Raw genomic sequence first — 13,888 nt, 5'->3', positions numbered from 1 at the left:
AATTTATCCATGTAACACATCAGTTGGAGGAACTAAAACCAAAAAACTTCGTATGATTATCTCCCCTGACAAATGTATTCAATCCAACAAACATCTACTGAGTACTTTCCAGGCATCATTCTAGGGGTCACAGACATGGTTAAATCAAAACTCAGAAGTTCCCTACTCTCACATCACTTAATTCTAGTGGGAAAAAGAATATTTAGAATCACTGTAGGAACTACTCAGAGTACATTAAAAAATTTCTTATATCAGTAAGAAAAACACAACCCAACTGCAAAAAGGCACTTGAAGCAGAAAACTGAAAAAGCCAATAAATCTTAAAAGGCATGCAACTTCATTTCCAAATAAGTGAAATGCAGATTGGTGAATGATCATTTCACACTCGCCAGACTGGCAAAAACTAAAACTACATGGCGATGTCAAAGTTTAGGGTATAGAGCAACTAGAAGGTTATAACCTCCTAACAAGACTTAAACTGGTACATTTAGAAAAATGATCTGTCATTATTTAGAATGTTGAGGATGAACATAACTTACGACCCATCGACGCCATTATACGTATATATCTTGCACACATGCAACAAGAAACGTGTACAAACATGTTCATTGCACAATTTTTAATAGCAAAAAATCCAAATGTCCAGACTGACCAACATGCAGTATATAGTCATACACGATGAAAATAAACTACCCTTTACGCAATAACATGTTTGAATCCCCCGAACATGTGGTTGAATGAAAACAAGCAAGTCATTTCATATAAAGTTCAGAAAATGTAAAACTAAGGACACAGGATGGTAACACTATAAGGCAAGCAAGGAATTAACACAGACAATTTAAGTAGTGGTTATTTCTAAGGGGGTTGGGGAGGAGATGGCGTCAGGGAAAGGCGCACAGGGAACTTCAAAATGCTGACTTCAAACCTCAAACTTTGCATGCTTAATAAATACTTTGCAAGTATAAAAGTACTTTGTGTTGAGTAAATATCAAAATTGTCAACACTTGCAAGACAGCTGTGGTGGGCAGCCTCTAAAACGCTCCTGATGAGCCCAGCACTTCCAATGTGCACGCCCTGCCTTTCAGTGCGGGCTGGACCAGTACATCACTGCTGACAGGACAGTACGACAAAAGTGGGGGAACAAGTTACTGCAAGACTGGTTTCCAGCTTGCTCGCAGGCCTGTTGTGAACTGCTCTCTATGGAAGGTGCATGTGGCCAGGAACTGACACAGCTGAGGACACACAGACGAGACCTGAGGCCGCCCATGCCCACGAGGGGGAGCTCGGGAGCCAGGTCCCCCCTAGCGGAGCCTTGAGACACTGCTTCTGGACTCCTGACCCACAGAAACGGTGACACAGTGTTTGTTGTTTTAAACTGCTAAATTTGGGGGTAATTTGTTACGTGACAATAGATAACTAGTACCACTGCTGACAGTAGAGCCAAGTGATTAAAACATTCTGGTGCATGATCTGACAGTATAGAACTTGGAGAATAAAATCGTTTACAGGTTTTAATTTAGAATATGTCGTCTGAAGAACAGTCGTTTACCTTAAGGACTATTTTCGTTGGTTGTTTCCTCTCTCTGGTATTTATTTCAAGGTTTACGCTGCAATGCCATTTTTATAACAAGAAATTGTTAAACTACATGGTCAGAGAAAAGGCTGAGCAATTTATAGTGTAACTCACAGTTGTGTGGCAATTAATGATAACTAGACTGTTATCATTAACTGTTGACTCCAAAGCTATACATAGAAATATTAGCTGAAATAACAGTACATAAAAAAGACATAATGCAAATTAGCATTACTACCTAACTATTCTTGGAAGCCATGTTGTGTGATATACAAAGAATCACATTCCAATTTATAAAACTTAGTACTTCATAACTTTTCAGCCTCATTTTTTTTCCATCTGTAAATTAGGATAAGATTCCAACTCTAGAAAATAAAAAGAAATCATAATAATGCAAGTTCCCTCAAGTTTTAAGTCATAATACTAGCAGCTATCCTGTGCTGACAGCCTGTCATATATCCAGCTCTGTGCTACACTCTTGACTTATGTTTGCCCATTATTTTTCCCAACAACTTCGTATACAATTTACATATCACAACATGCACGAATTGTAGGTCTACAATTCAATGATTTGTAATAAATGTATACAGTTGGGTAACTGTCACCATGATTCATTTTTAGAACATTTCCATTACCCCAGACAAGCTGCTCTGTGCCAATTTGCAATTAATCCCACTCCAGCCCCTAGTTTGAGGCAACCACTGATCTGCTTTCTGTCTCTAGAGATTTGCCTTTTCTGGACATTTCATATAGATGTAATTATACAAGATGCAGTCTTTCGTCTCCAGCTTCTTTCACTAAGCACAGGGGTTGGGAGATTTTTTTCTGTAAAGGGTCAGATCATATTTTCAGCTTTGCAGCTTATACATCTCTGTCACAACCACTCAACTCTGATGTTAGAGCATGAAAGTAGCCACAGACAACAGGTAAACAAATAGGTATCTAGATTTAGGGGCCCATGGGCCAAGCCACAATTTGCTGATCTCTGACTCAGACTGCTGAACACGCATCCCATTGTATGGACAGAACACATTTCACTTAAATATTCATCAGTTGTCGAACATGTGGATTCTTTCCAGTTCTGTGCTATTACGAAAAAAGCTGCTGTGGAATTTGCATACATCTTCATGTGGACATTATGTTCAGCTGGATCATACAGTAAGTTTAACTTTTTAGCAAAGTTGAAAACTGCTTTCCAACGCAATGCACCATCTTACATTCCCAATGGCAGCGTTTGAATTTTCCAGTTTCTCCGGATCTGTCAATACTTGGATAGTGTCTGGTTTTTATGACAGCCATTGGACTGAATGTTTGTTCACCCCAAAATGTACAGGTTAGAGCCCTAACCTCCAGCGTGATGGTATTTGGAGGTGGGACCTTTGGTAGGTTATTGGGTTCAGATGAAGTCACGAGTGGGGCCCCCATGACGTGATTCGGGTGCTCAGGATAAAGGGAAGAGAGGCCAGATCTCTCTCTCCCCCTCCCGCTGCCACGCGAGGACACAGCAAGAAGGCAGCCCTCTGCAAGCCAAGAGAGGAACTGAATCTGCTGGCACCTTGATCTTACACTTCCCAGTCTCTACGACCACGAGAAATACGTGTGTCTGCTGTTTAAGTCACCCAGTCTGCAGCATTCTGTTAGAGCCGCCTAAGCTGACACAGCCATTCTGGCGGCTGTGTAGTAGCATCTCACTGGGGATTTAATCTGCATTTCCCTAATGAACAATGTTGTACATCTTTTTACGTGCTTACAAGCAATTGAGAGATCGTTATTCTTTTAAAATAAATTTATTTATTTATTTATGTTTGGCTGCGTTGGGTCTTTGTTGCTGCACGTGGGCTTTCTCTAGTTGTGGTGCGCGTGCTTCTCATTGCGGTGGCTTCTCTTGTTGCGGAGCACAGGCTCTAGGCTCGCAGGCTTCAGTAGTTGTGGCACGTGGGCTCAGTAGTTGTGGCTCGCGGGCTCTAGAGCGCAGGCTCAGTAGTTGCAGCGCACGGGCTTAGTTGCTCCGTGGCATGTGGGATCTTCCCGGACCACGGCTCGAACCCGTGTCCCCTGCATTGGCAGGCAGATTCTTAACCACCGTGCCACCAGGGAAGTCCCTAGAGATCGTTATTGATGAAGTTATGCTCAAATATTTTGCTCATTTTTTAACTGTTTGTATACTTAGTGACTGGTAAGAACTGTTTATACATTCTGAATACAAGCCCTTTATGAGATACATGATTTGTAAATATTTTCTCCTTGTCTGTGGCTTACCTTCATTTTTTAAAGTATGTCTTTTGAAGGACAAAGCTTTTAATTTTGATAAAGTAGAATTTATCAAGGTTTCTCTTATGAATAAAGCTTTTGTGTCATATCTAAGAACTCTCTGTCTAACCCATCATGAACGTATGTCCTTGAATTTCTTCTAGAAGTTTTCAACTTTTACAGTTTAAAAAAAAAAAAAGAAAAACTTTTATAGTTTAGGTCTCCGACTTCCGAGTTAATTTTTGTATATGTCAGGTAAGGCTCAATGTTGCTGCTGTTATTGTGGCGTGTGGTTATCCAATTCACCCAACAATTATTGAAACTGAAAAGAATTAAACTGAATTGCCACAGCTGTTTAGAATCAACTGATCATGCATGTAAGGGTTTTTCTCTGGTCTCTGAATTCTATGGCTCTATGTACCTATCCCTCTTCAATATCACACTGTCTTGTTTATTGTGTTGTACGGTAAGTTTTGAAATCTCATAGTATAATTCTCTAACATTATCCTTTTTCAAAATTGTTTCTGGCTGCTCTAGGTCCTTTGCATTTCCACGTAAATTTCAGGAACCATTTGTCAATTTCTAAAAAAAAGAAAAAGAAAAAAAAGAAAAACACTGTCAATTTGAGGGAAAATTGCTATAACTGCCATCCTTACAATATTATGTTTTCAAATCCATTAATAACAAATGTCTATTTATTTAGATCTTTAATTTCTATCAACAATTTTTTGTAGTTTTCAGTGTGTAAGTTTTACACTTCTTTCGTTAAATGTGTTCTCAGGTTTTTTTTTTTCCTTCTGATGTTTTGTGAATGGAATTGTTTCCTTCATTTCGTTTGAATTGTAGATTTCTAGTTTTCATATTAATCTTGCATCCTGTAGCCCTGCTAAACTTGTTTATTGGTTCTATTTGACTTTATATAATTCCTTGAGATTTTGCACCTATCGGATCTCATGTCAGCTGAGAAAATAAGAGTCTTAATTCTTCCTCTCCAGTGTGGATGCCTTTATTTATCTATTTATATATGGACTTATTACTCTGGCTAGGATCCCCAGGAGCAGCACTGGTGAGAGCACACATTCTTGCCTTGTCCCTAATCTTAGAGGAAAAGCATTCAGTCTTTCACCTGTCAGGAGTAGGTTATCCACAGATGCCCTTTACCAGGTTGAGGAAGCTCCCTTCTGTAACCAGACAGCTGAGAGCTGCTATCAGCAATGGATACTGGATTTTGTAAAATTCATGCTTTTTTTCATATGTATTCAGATTTTGTATCTATTGTGGGTTTTGTCCTTTATTCCATTAATATGGTATGTTACATGACTTGATTTTGGGATATTAAACCAACCTTGCTTGCATTCTTGGGATGAATCCCACTTTGTCACAGTGTATAATATGTGATTTCTATTTCATTGATTTCCCTCTAACCTTTATTTTCTTTCTTGTGCTCGCTTAGAGTTCAGTTGGCTTTTCTTTCTCTAGTTCATAAGGCAGCAGTTTAGGCAACTGAGATGACTTTTTTTTGTTGTTTTTTATTTGGTTGCACCAGGTCTTAGCTGCGGCAGGCAGGATCCTTAGTTGCAGCACGCGAACTCTTAGCTGCTCCGTGGCGTGTAGGATCTAGTTCCCTGACCAGGGATCGAACCCGGGCCCCCTGCATTGGGAGTGTGAAGTCTTATCCACTGCGCCACCAGGGAAGTCCCAACTGAGACTTCTTTTCTCAAGAGAAATTTAAAGCTGCAAGTCATCCCCTGAGCACTTCTTTAGCCGCAGTTCATAAATTTTGATATGTTGTATTTTTATCTTCATTCAGTTCAGAACATAACCAGGCTGAAGAGGGGAGAGCTGGTTAGAGGGGAGGCAACAGACCCAGTCTAAAACATTACACACTACCACTGTCCTTACCAGTTTGCAAGTACAAAGAGTCTTGTATTTGGTTGATTTCCAAAGCACTGAAGTTGTTCTTCTGTCAGTTCTGTATTGCTTTCTGGGGAGAGGCTCTGCCAACCTTCTTACTTACTTGGCCATGTGTGAAGTCACACCCCAGATCATGCAACCTTAACAACATGGAAGTACCCATTATCCCTTCACATTTATACAGCGTTATGGACTAACTGTGTTTCCCCAAAATTCATACACTGAAGTCTAATCTCCAATGAGCTGGGGTTTGAAGGTGGGAGGTAATTAGGTCACGAGAGTGGAGCCCTCATGAACGGGAGTAGTGCTTGTAAGAAGGGACACGAGAGCTTGCTCTCTCTCTCTCTCTGCCATGTCAGGACACAACAAGAAGACGGCCATCTGCAAACCAGGAAGCAGGTCCTCACCAGACACCAGATCGTCAGCACCTTGATCCTGGACTTCTCAGCCTCCAGAACTCAGAGAAATAAATGTTTGCTGCTGAAACCAGCTAGTCTACGATGCTTTTGTTACAGCAGCCCCAATTGACTAAGACAGCAGTGAGGAGTGGTCAGATTCTGGATGAATTTTGTTTTTGTTTTTGTTTTGCCATGCTGCATGGCTTGCAGGATCTCAGTTCCCCAACCAGGGATCGAACCCGGGGCCACAGCGGTGAAAGCCCAAAATCCTAACCACCAGGCCACCAGGGAACTCCCAGATTATGGATAAATTCTGAAAGTCAAACACAAGAGAATGTACTGCCACACGTGATACAGTGTGAAAAAGCAGAGTCAAGGATGACTCCAAGGTTTCTGGCCTGAGCAACTCTATTCTTCCAGTTGCCCTTCACTGAAACCAGGAACTTTACAGAGTATAACAGACTGAGCATCAGCTGTTCTAGAAACGTTAAGTTTGAGATGTTAACTTCTTGGTAGAAATTGACAGATGGACCACTGGACACAGGGACATGAAGTTCGAGAGAGGTCTGCCCGGCAGTAACACCTACTCAGCACTAACACTTCTCACACCCCTGCTACGACGAAGAGGCACTACTCCAGTATCATCTCACAGGTGGAGAAGTCAGAGGGAAGTTAAGCTGACCTCAAGGTCCCACGGCACTCTTCACAAATTAGATACTAACTTCAAAATGACTGTACAATTTTTCAGCAATTAACCAATAGGGAGTGAGGAGAAACTTCCTAAAAACTCTCTTAGGTGCTCTAAAATGCCTGGCATAGAAAGAGGAGCTTGAAACCTTCTTGGTCCATCTTATCCTTCCTCAGTTCCATAACGTAACTCATCTAAATATGCACACACTTTGGCAAAGTCTTCTATTTTCACTATAGAATTGCTTAACAGCAAAAAGTTAACAACGTACTAAATATCTAATTATCTGGGATTATTTGAAAAAGAGTATCCATACGATGGAAAACAATGCAGTGTATATATATATATATATATATGTGTATGTGTCTATCTATATGCATACGTAGACACATACACACACCACACACATATATACAAGAGCCTCACAGCAGCAGTATTTGAAATAGCCAAAAGTTGAACAACCCAACTGATCATCAATACGAGGATGGATAAACGATGGTATGCTGTTACAATGGAATATTACACAGTAATGAGAATTGACAAAGTACTGTTACCCACAACAACACCGATAAGTCTCAAATGTAATGCTGAGCACTGAAGAGGCCAAACAGAAAACAATACATAGTATATGACTCAATTTATATGTAGACGAAAAAATGACAGCCCGAAAAATCAGCATCAAGAGGAGAAAGGGTCTCTGGAAGAAAGTGACAGGACAACTACAGACAAGCCAGCACGACAGCCTTGAACAATCCCTGCTCTTGGTTTGGGCGCTCCCCATCTCTACAACCCCTGCACTCACTACAAAATCAAAACAAGGGTTAGGAAAAATGATTAAATAAAAGGAAAATTCACTTAAAAGAAATTAAAGTAGATGGTGAAAGAATTAAAACTAAAAATTTCAAGAATAGTCAGAGAAAACAGAATAAACATTTACAATAGATTACAATAAATAAAAGGAAAGAATTTAAAGATAAAAATAAATTCGAAATCAAAAATAAAGCTCGGGGGCTTCCCTGGTGGCGCAGTGGTTGAGAATCTGCCTGCCAATGCGGGGGACACGGGTTCGGGCCCTGGTCTGGGAAGATCCCACATGCCGCGAAGCGACTATGCCGTGAGCCACAACTGCTGAGCCTGCGCGTCTGGAGCCTGTGCTCCGCAACGAGAGGCCGCGATAGTGAGAGGCCCGCGCACCGTGATGAAGAGTGGCCCCCACTTGCCGCAACTGGAGAAAGCCCTCGCACAGAAACGAAGACCCAGCACAGCCATGAATAAATAAATAAATAAATAAATAAAATTTAAAAAAAAAAATAGAGCTCAGATAAAAGGCTAAGCATATACAGAAGAGATAAAAGATTTCATAAGAGGTCCAAATATGAGATTAAAACAGAACTGAGAGCCAGAACATCAGACAAGAGATGCTTTTTCAAAGAAAATATCAAAGAAATTTGAAGACACAGATGAAGAAACAAACAAAAACTTTCAGAACGAGAAAAAAGAACAAGTCCTTAGTGTTTCTGGGGTGGGCACAACATCCTCAGATAAGGAAGTCTCCTCCTGCGTGCAGGGTCCCCATGAGTACCGGGCAAAGGGGCAGAAACAAACTCTACCCTCTCAGCCTTCCACGAGCTCCAGGAAACTGTACCTTTGTAGGCAGCTTCAGTTAATGAAGACTGGTAATAACCGATCAACAGCTGGGGATATCCAGTGGGTAGGCCTCACTTCCACAAACTTTCCAGAAGAAACACCCAAAGTTCCATTAACGTAACAGAAGTTTCTTAAAAATGTCGTTTTGAGACCTTAGGATCAGCAAGGTCCTTGCAGGGTATCCGCAATGTGAAATTATTTTCATGACAATGTTAAGATGCTGTTTCCCTTTCCACTAGCAGTTACTATACTCTTCACCCTCCAAGCGCACACCAGCGGGGGGGGGGCACTTTTATTCAGCAAAGTCCCTCTAAGAAGAAATAATTCTGAGATGTCCACCCTTGAGTGCACGTCTTTTTAGTGTTCTGTGTTTGGGGACGTACACATACAGTGTACTTGTGAGAAGCACCTGTGCTATTTCAGTTGTGAGCTATACTAGGCACTTTTTTTCAAAGAATATCATTTTCACTTGAAAGAACACGGACAGAAAAACTATAGCTATCCAGACTGGAGTATTAGGCAGATTCTCTCAAAAATGAATAAAGTGAGTCTGTCAGTCACTTTAAAGAAAATAAGTAACAGTATTCGTTACTAATGATAAAAACTGAGGTCTCAAGAGAAAACCGGAATTTTTGGAAAACTTGAATCCAGCACCCTGAGTCTTACATCCTTCCAATGCATAAGCACTTCTCTGATAAGAATAGTGGTGATATTAACTGAATGCCAAAGTAAATCAGAATCTCTGCGGATGTAATCTACATTCCGTACTATTTAAAAGGTCTCGAGATGATGTCTGAAGCGGCCCCAGGGGTTCAGGGCTGGCTAAGCATTCCCAGAGGTAGCAAACATTCCCAGAACAATTTATTAAAAGGCAGCTGACTTCACGGTAAGCAGCTCCAGCTTAGGAAATAATATCCACTCTGGGCTACATCACTCACTAACAAGGTGATCTTTAACATCTCTAGGTCCAATTTCGTCACCTGTAAAATGTAGAAAATACCTCCACAAAACGACGTTCATGAAGATCAAAGAAAGTGTTGAATATGAAAGCCCTGCACAGTGCCTGGGAAGGTCAGACAACGAAAATGTGTTGATATGTTAGGAGAGACTAGATGAACTACAGAACCTCACAGAAGGGAACGGATAAAAATCGTGCTCCGGATTCTCTGGAGTCTGCTTAGTCCTCAGCATGCAGAATTGGAGATGTAATATGTAATCAGATAACACCCAGCATTTCTGGGAAACGGCTGGGCTGGAGGACAATGACCACCTCAGAGGCTACGGCTCCTAGCTGTAGGGCATGATCTGAGTTAAACCCAAAGGCCCACCCGCCGTAGCTAAAACGGATGTAACTAACTTTATGACAACAACCACTAATATTATTGAATTAAATCTTCTTGCTTCAATTCCGTGGTCATCAAGAAATCTTCTATTCATAATTTGGCTTCTCATGCAGATTTCTTCCCTAGATCAGTGACTCAACTATCCTATCCCAAGGCAGTTATTATTTCTCACTACAACCCAAGTTATACAGAGGACCAAACCCTAAATCCCTAAGTCATCTTGTTTATAATGATTAATTTTCTCCCATGCATTTAAAATGATACTAGAAACACACTATCCTTGGGAGGATTAAGAAAAATAATCACAGATCACTTCCTGTAAGCTTAATTCTCTCTATGAAACCAACTGGAAAGACTGCTGAATTAACATTCCAGTGTAGAAGTCTCTGTAACCTTGGTTACAATGGATCAATCCACTAGCCTCTAGGTTCATTGATAAGATACGGTTCATAAACCTGGACTGCACTAAGATAAAAGCTGGCTTATCTTGTCACACGTTCTACAGCATAAATACACTGTAGTGTTACATAGGAGACAGGCCCCACCTCACAAAACTGTTTTTGAAGAAGTGATTTATATCCTGCCAATAAGTTTGTATTCTGCTTAATATACCACCATTTCAAAAGTTTTAACTTAACAGGTCAAATCTAGATTTTATGATATATATTAAATTTATTCATTAGAAATAATAAATTCTATATTAAAATACCATAAAAATATTTCTGAAATCTATACCAAAGAAATGGAATTTCATAGGTCCTGTAGATTTCACATCAGGAGAAGAGACAAAAGTTAGAGCCAAAGCAGCTAAGTTAAAATCCAATGAAACCCCTGAAAAACTTACCCCATCAACAGAAACTTCTATAGATTTTTTTTTCAGTGTCCTACTGAAATTTTATTCAACCTCTTGATTCATTGCTGGAAAAAAAAAAAAAAGACATCCCTTTCCTAACTCAGCACTTACACATTTTTATAGAAGCACGAGTCATATGTATTCAAAGAGACAATTTCGAAAACATTTAGGTGGCTATTATAAATAGCTTCTCTAATCCAACACTAGGGAAGGAAGAGAGAGGAAAGGAGGGAAGGAGGGGCCAATCCACCACCACCCCTGGATTAATCGGTTCTGTAAAGTACAAAACACACCAATCCACCATGACCCCCAGGTTAAACTGGCTGATGCTGCAAACTCCCAGACAGTACACTGTACTAGTGCCAATACTTAGAAGAAATTTCTAGAAAACTGAGATTTTCAAAATCAAGAGTGCAAGTGGGAAAGTGGTAACAAAAGTTACCAAACAATGGTATCAGAGGAAGAGAGTGGAGATTTAAGGGAACTTGACTGAACCTCTACAAAGAAGGGTTGAAAGTGAACCTAAGTGAAACAAAGTATGTAACGGAAGTTTCAGGTGACCAGATGAGTTCTACACTACTTATTCATGGTGCTGAAACAGTCATCTCAAATGTGATATCAGAATTAAAAGGAAGCCATAAACAAGACAAAAAGACAACCCTCAGAATGCGAGAAAACATTTGCAAACGAAGCAACTGACAAGGGATTAACCTCCCAAATATACAAACAGCTCATGCAGCTCAATATCAAAAAAACAAACAACCCAATCCAAAAATGGGTGGAAGACCTAAACAGACATTTCTCCAAAGAAGACATACAAATGACCAAGAGGCACATGAAGAGATGCTCAACTTCACTAATTATTAGAGAAATGCAAATCAAAACTACAACGACATACCACTGCACACCAGTCAGAATGACCATCATCAAAAAATCTACAAACAATAAATGCTGGAGGGCTTCCCTGGTGGCGCAGTGGTTGAGAATCTGCCTGCCAATGCAGGGGACACGGGTTCGAGCCCTGGTCTGGGAAGATCCCACATGCCGCGGAGCAACTGGGCCCGTGAGCCACAACTACTGAGCCTGCGCGTCTGGAGCCTGTGCTCCGCAACAAGAGAGGCCGCGACAGTGAGAGGCCCGTGCACCGCGATGAAGAGTGGCCCCCGCTTGCCGCAACTAGAGAAAGCCCTCGCACGGAAACGAAGACCCAACACAGCCATAAATAAATAAATAAATAAATAAATAAAAATTTTTAAAAAAAATGTTGGAGAGGGTGTGGAGAAAAGGGAACCCTCCTACACTGTGGGAACATAAACTGGTACAGCCACTACAGAGAACAGTATGGAGGTTCCTTAAAAAACTAAAAATAGAACTACATTATGACCCAGCAATCCCACTATTGGGCATATACCCAGAGAAAACCATAATTCCGAAGGATACATGCACCCCAATGTTCACTGCAGCACTATTTACAATAGCCATGGTAGCAACCTAAACGCCCATCGACAGATGAATGGATAAAGAAGATGTGGTATGTATATATAATGGAATATTACTCAGCCATAAAAAAGGAACAAAATAGGGTCATTTGTAGAGATGTGGATGGACCTAGAGACTGTCATACAGAGTGAAGTAAGTCAGAAAGAGAAAAACAAATATCGTACATTAACACATATATGTGGAATCTAGAAAAATGGAACAGATGAACCTATTTGCAAAGCAGAAATAGAGACACAGAAGTAGAGAACAAACGTATGGATTCCAAGGCGGGAAAGGGGGCTTGGGATGAACTGGGAGAATGGGATTGACACATACACAATAAAATGTATACAACAGATAACTAATGAGAACCTACTGTATAGCACAGGGAACTCTACTCAATGCCCTGTGGTGACCTAAATGGGAAGGAAATCCAAAAAAGAGGGGACATATGTCTACATATAGCTGATTCACTTTGCTGTACAGCAGAAACTAACACAACATTGTAAAGCAACTATACTCCAATTAAAAAAAAAAAGTCTATATGTAGCTTTATTCTACATTTTGGCGAGCAGCCCAGACAGGCAATGAAACGGAAATATACTTACTGTAGTAACCGTACAATACGGTGTCCTCGATCCGTCTGCTGACATTAGCGTTGGCCCAGTCCTAGGATCAAAAGGAAACAATAGAAATATTAATGAAACAGCCATTTGCTTAACAATTATACTTAAATTTTAATATGATTGGATATCACTTATAAATGTATCATCGACTCTGACAGGTATGGTCTGTCCCCTCAAGAAGTGACAGACAGACAAGTAAACAGGCAATTTCAGCAGGTGAATGCTGAGCTGACGTGACGACATGGTCCTGGGGAAGCACGTGAAGCAGAGGCAGCTACGGGCCAGGGCCACGAAACTGGGGCCAGAATAACACAGTGGGAAGGAGGGAAGAGAATGAAGCAACATACATGGAGACTCTGAAAAACCTGCAGGAAGCAAACTATAGATTCACTAGAGCTTTTGGAAAGGGGAGAGAAAGCAGGTGGAGTGAGGGAGGGAAAGGCATTAGGTTTGAGGGACCGTGAGTCACGCTCGGTATTCTGGCCTCTGTCCTAAAGGCAACGGAAGACAGTGATGCAGCTTTGTGCAGAGCGACAGGTATGATTTGTATTTTAGAAACAAGGTATTTTAAAATACCTAAAAGAACAGTCAATATAAACTTCTTCGCATTCAACCCACATTTTCTTTAAATTAGTCATTTAAATTTAGTACTTTAACTTAGAAAATTAATTCTAATTAATCTTTTCAAATAAAAACATCTATACATTAACAAAATAGAACTGGGGTATAATAGCAAGTCTTTTTGACTATCCTAATTGTATGCATATGAAAATTAAGCCTGGAGCGCCAATGTGACTGGTCATTGCGATTAAGCACCAAGGCTCAAATTAGTAGCCAGGTCAATTTTGTTCTATCAATACTTTAAGAGCTCAAGCTAGTATCAACATCCCACTTACAAGGTCTCTTAACAAAGAGTGGAAACATTTAACTCTCCTAAAATAATTTAGGTTTTTCTTTTTTTTCCTTTTTCACCTACAAGCACCTCTAGCAATGAATATCTATGAATTTCTAATTGACAAATGCTTAACAGAACAAAAATGTGGAAACCCCAAATTTAGCACTACAAATGCAAACCCTGACACACGGCGCACAATAAAAATAGCATTTTTCCAATAGC

At 40.3% G+C, this 13,888-nt stretch overlaps 1 protein-coding gene across 1 annotated transcript in view; it reads right to left on the bottom strand.

The window, feature by feature from the left end:
- Nucleotides 1-13,888, bottom strand: part of LMBRD1 (LMBR1 domain containing 1) — a 120,387-nt gene that overhangs the window by 91,946 nt on the left and 14,553 nt on the right. Inside the window, exon 3 of the mRNA XM_036871758.1 lies at nt 12,754-12,814. Within this exon, the coding sequence (XP_036727653.1) occupies nt 12,754-12,814 (61 nt within the window). The remainder of the gene's footprint in view (nt 1-12,753; nt 12,815-13,888) is intronic.

This window comes from Balaenoptera musculus, chromosome 12 (assembly GCF_009873245.2).
Source record: "Balaenoptera musculus isolate JJ_BM4_2016_0621 chromosome 12, mBalMus1.pri.v3, whole genome shotgun sequence".
NCBI lineage: Eukaryota > Metazoa > Chordata > Mammalia > Artiodactyla > Balaenopteridae > Balaenoptera > Balaenoptera musculus.
This window is presented reverse-complemented; position numbering and strand designations above follow the sequence as displayed.